The sequence below is a fragment of the Mastomys coucha genome, chromosome X (genome assembly GCF_008632895.1).
Source record: "Mastomys coucha isolate ucsf_1 chromosome X, UCSF_Mcou_1, whole genome shotgun sequence".
NCBI lineage: Eukaryota > Metazoa > Chordata > Mammalia > Rodentia > Muridae > Mastomys > Mastomys coucha.
The window spans coordinates 4,265,643-4,270,199 of NC_045030.1; the positions used below are offsets into that span (position 1 = coordinate 4,265,643).

Here is a 4,557-nt window from a genome sequence, read left to right on the forward strand (position 1 = left end):
TTGTTTTTTGGAGGGGAAACCGGGAATGGAGAAATTTACATGTAAATAAAGAAAATATCTAAAAAAAATAATAATAATAATGCCTGTAGTCTATGGATTTAGAAATCTCTTGACTGCAGCGTTTCATACTGTAAAAATATCTGTAAAGACATAATGAATATGTTCCTTCATTGCAATCTCTCTAGGGAAGCTTATATTATCAATGTGTCCTCTGATGAGTCCTGCTCTCAATTCTTAATTATCTCAACAGCATTCAAAAAAATTAGAACTATGTATACAAAATAACTTGGGATTGAACTGCCATTACTGATTATTATAACTTTTTTGTCTTGTGGTAATCTAAAAAAAATGAGTGTAAAAGAGAAATTCGTTTTTGTTTCTGATCGTTTTTTTAATATAACTTTATTTTCTATTTTTTCCACAAGGGTCTGAAGAAATCCAAAGCCAAGAGCATGCACACCAATGTGTAGATAAGTCTTCTGTCAGGCAGAAGGCCACTCATGATGGACCAAAGAAGAAGGGGTAAGCATCTCTAAAATAAAGGATTTTTAGTGTTTTATGTCTGATGTCACTTCAGTAGCCCAGAGGAGGCAAGAGACTCAACTGGGCCAAAATTCTATCCTAGGGAAATGCAATTTTTATTTTTTTATTTTTGATATTTTTATTAATTATTATGTTTATTTATATTTCAAATTCTCATTCTCCTCCCCCCTGCAAACTCCCTCCCTACCCTCCTCTCCTTTGTCTCTAAGAGGGTGCTCTCCCACCCACTCCCTTCTCACCCCTCCAGCATCCCCTACACTGGGGCAACAAGCCTCCACAGGACCAAGCATCTCCCCTCCCACTGGTGTCAGATAAGACAGTCCTCTGCTATATATGTAGTGGGAGCCTTGGGTCCCTCAATGCATATTCTTTGGTTGGTGGTTTAGTCCCTGGGAGCTCTGTGGGGATTGGTTAATTGATATTGTTGTTATTCCTATGGGCTTACAAACCCCTTTAGCTCCTTTAGTCCTTCCCCTAACTCTTCCATTGGGGTCCCCAGGCTCAGACCAATGGTTGGCTATATTTGCATCTGTCTTTGTCAAGTGCTAGCAGAACCTCTCAGAGGCCAGTCATACCAGGCTCCTGTCAGAAAGTACTTCTTGGGATCAGCAAAAGGGTTTGGTATCTGCAAATGGGATGGATCCCTAGGTGGGGCAGTCTCTGGATGGCCTTTTCTTCAGTCTCTGCTCTAGTTTTTGTTCCTGCATTTTCTTTAGACAGGAGCAATTCTGGGTTAAAAATTTTGAGATGGGTGGGTTACCCCACCTCTCTACTAGGGGCCATGTCTATCTTCTGGATGTAGTCTCATCAGATTCTCTCTCTCTGCTGTTGGGTATTTCAGCTAATGTCATCCCAACTAGATCCTCGGAGCCCCTTGGATCCCTGGCATCTGGGACTTTCTAGAGGTCCCTACCCTCCCATTCCTCACCCCTACTGCTACTTATTTCTATTCAATCTCCTGGCCCTCTGGCCTTCTTTCCTGTCACTTCCCATACCTCGTCCTGCCCCCCTTTTCTTTCCCCTGCCCCTTTCCCACCTAGGATCTTACTGCCCTCTGCCTCTCATGATTATTTTGGTCTCCATAAAGGTCTAAGTGAGACCAAAGCATCCACACTTTGGACTTACTTCTTGTTAAGCTTCATATGGTCTGTGAGTTGTATCTTGGATATTCTGAGCATTTGGACTAATGTCCACTTATCAGTGAGTACATACCACATATGCCCTTTTGTAACAAGGTTACCTCACTCAGGAAGATATTTTCTAGTTCCATCCATTTGCCTAAGAATTTCATGAAACCATTGTTTTTAACCGCTGAATAGTATTCTATTGTGTAGATGTACCACATTTTGTACCCATTCCTCTATTGAGGGACATCTGTATTATTTCTAACTTCTGGCCACTATAAATAAGGCTGCTATGGACATAGTGGAGCATGTGTCCTTATTGCATGTTGGAACATCTTCTGGATATATACCCAGGAGTGGAATAGCTGGATCCTCGGGTAGTACTGTGTCCAATTTTTTGAAGAAACACCAGACTGATTTCCAGTGGTTGTACCAGCTTGCACTCCCACCAACAAAGGAGGAGTGTTCCTCTTTCCACATCCTTGACAGCGTCTGCTGTCACCCGAGGTTTTTTGTTTTGTTTTATTTTGTTTTGCTTTGTTTTGTTTTGTTTTTCTGAGTTTTTTTTATCTTAGCCATTCTGATTGTTGTAAGGTAGAATCTCAGGATCATTTTGATTTGCATTTCCCTGATGACTAAGGATGTTGAAAATTTCTTTAGGTGCTTCTTAGCTATTCAGTATTCTTCAGTTGAGAATTCTTTGTTTAGTTTGTACCCCATTTTTAATAGGGTTATTGGGTTCTTTGGAGTATAACCTCTTGAGTTCTTTGTAAATATTGGATATTAGCTCTCTATCGGATATGTGAGATTGGTAAAGATCTTTTAACCAATCTGTTGGTTGCCATTTTGTCCTATTGACAGTGTCCTTCACCTTACAGAAGCTTTTCAATTTTATGAGGTCCCATTTGTTGATCTTAAAGCCCAAGCCATTGGTGTTCTGTTCAGGAAATTTTCTCCTGTGCCCATGTGTTCAAGGCTTTTTCCCACTTTCTCTTCTATTAGATTCAGTGAATTTGGTTTTATGTGCAGATCCTTGATTCACTTGGACTTGAGCCTTGTACAAGGAGATAAAAATGAGTCAATTTGCATTCTTCTACAAGAAGACCTCCAGTTAGACCAGCACCATTTATTGAAGATGCTTTCTTTTTTCCACTGTATAGTTTTGGCTTCTTTCTCAAAGTTCAAGTGACCAAAGGTATATGGGTTCATTTCTGGATCTTCAATTCTATTCCATTGATCTACTTGTCTATCTCTGTACCAATACCATGCTTTTTTGTTTTTTTTTTTGTTTGTTGGTTTGTTTGTTTTTATCACTATTGTTCTGTAGTACAGCTTGAGGTCAGGGATGGTGATTCCTCCAGAAGTTCTTCTATTGTTTAGAGTTGCTTTGGCTATCCTGGGTTTTTGTTATTTCATATAAAGTTGAGAATTTCTTTTTTTTTTATCTTTGTGAGGAGTTGAGTTGGAATTTTGATGGGAATTGCATTGAATCTGTAGATTGCTTTTGGTTAGATGCTCAGTTTTACTATATTAATCCTACTAATCCATGAGCATGGGAGACCATTCCATCTTCTGAGGTCTTTTTTGATTTCTTTCTTGAGAAACGTGAAGTTCTTATCATATAGATCTTTCACTTGTTTGGTTAGAGTTATACCAAGATACTTTATACTATTTGTAACTATTGTAAAGGGTGTTTTTTCCCTGATTTCTTTCTCAGCCTGTTTATCCTTTGTTTAGAGTAAGGCTACTGATTTGTTTGAGTTAATTTTATATCCAGCCACTTTGCTGGAGTTGTTTATTGGGTGTAAAAATTCTCTAGTAAAAATTTGGGGTAGCTTATATCCTATCTTCTGCAAATAGTGATACATTGATTTCTTCATTTCTAATATCTATCCCTTTGACCTCCTCTTGTTATCTAATTGTTCTAGCTATAACTTCTGAGTACTATACTGAATAGTTAGGGAGAGAGTGGGCAGCCTTGTCACTGATTTTAGAGGGATTGCTTCCAAATTCTCTCTATTTTATTTGATTTGCCTATTGGTTTGTTGTGCTCTGCTTTTATTATGTTTAGGTATGTACCTTGAACTCCTGAACTTTCCAAGACTTTTATCATGAAGGGATGTTGGATTTTGTCAAAGGCCTTTTAAGCATCTAATGAAATGATCATGTAGGTTTTTGTTCCGTTTGAGATTGTTTATATAGCAGATTACATTGATGGATTTCTATATATTGACCCATTCCTGAATCCCTGGGTTGAAGCTGACTTGATCATGGTGAATGATGGTTTTGATGTGTTCTTGGATTCAGTTTGTGAGAATTTTATTGACTATTTTTGCATCAATATTCATAAGAAAGATTGTTCTAAAGTTTTCTTTCTTTGTTGGGTCTTTGTGTGATTTAGGTGTCATTCTAACTGTGGTTTCTTAGAATGAATTACGTAGTATTCTTTCTGTTTTCATTTTTGTGAAATTGTTTGAGAAGTATTGGTATTAGGTCATATTTTAATGTCTGATAGAATTTTGCACTAAAACCATATGGCCTTGGGTATTTTTTGATTGGGAAACTTTTAATGAATGTTTCTATTTCTTCAGGGGTTATGGGACTGTTTAGATCATTTATATGATTCTGATTTAACTTTGCTACCTAGTATCTGTCTAGAAAATCATCCATTTCATCCAGATTTTCCAGTTTTTTTGAGTATAGGCTTTTGTAGCAGGATCTGCTGATTGAATTTCCTCAGTTTGTGTTGTTTTATCTCCCTTTTGACTTCTGATTTTGCTAATTTGAATACTGTCTCTGTGCCCTTCTGGTTAGTCTGGCTAAGGGTTTATCTATCTTGTTAATTTTCTTAAGAAACCAGCTCCTGCCGGGCGGTGGTGGCGCACGCCTT

General features: G+C 37.9%; 1 protein-coding gene across 1 annotated transcript in view; it reads left to right on the plus strand.

Annotated features, from left to right (window-relative positions):
- Sytl5 (synaptotagmin like 5) overlaps positions 1-4,557 on the plus strand; it is a 187,995-nt gene that overhangs the window by 125,807 nt on the left and 57,631 nt on the right. Inside the window, exon 7 of the mRNA XM_031372005.1 lies at positions 426-522. Within this exon, the coding sequence (XP_031227865.1) occupies positions 426-522 (97 nt within the window). The remainder of the gene's footprint in view (positions 1-425; positions 523-4,557) is intronic.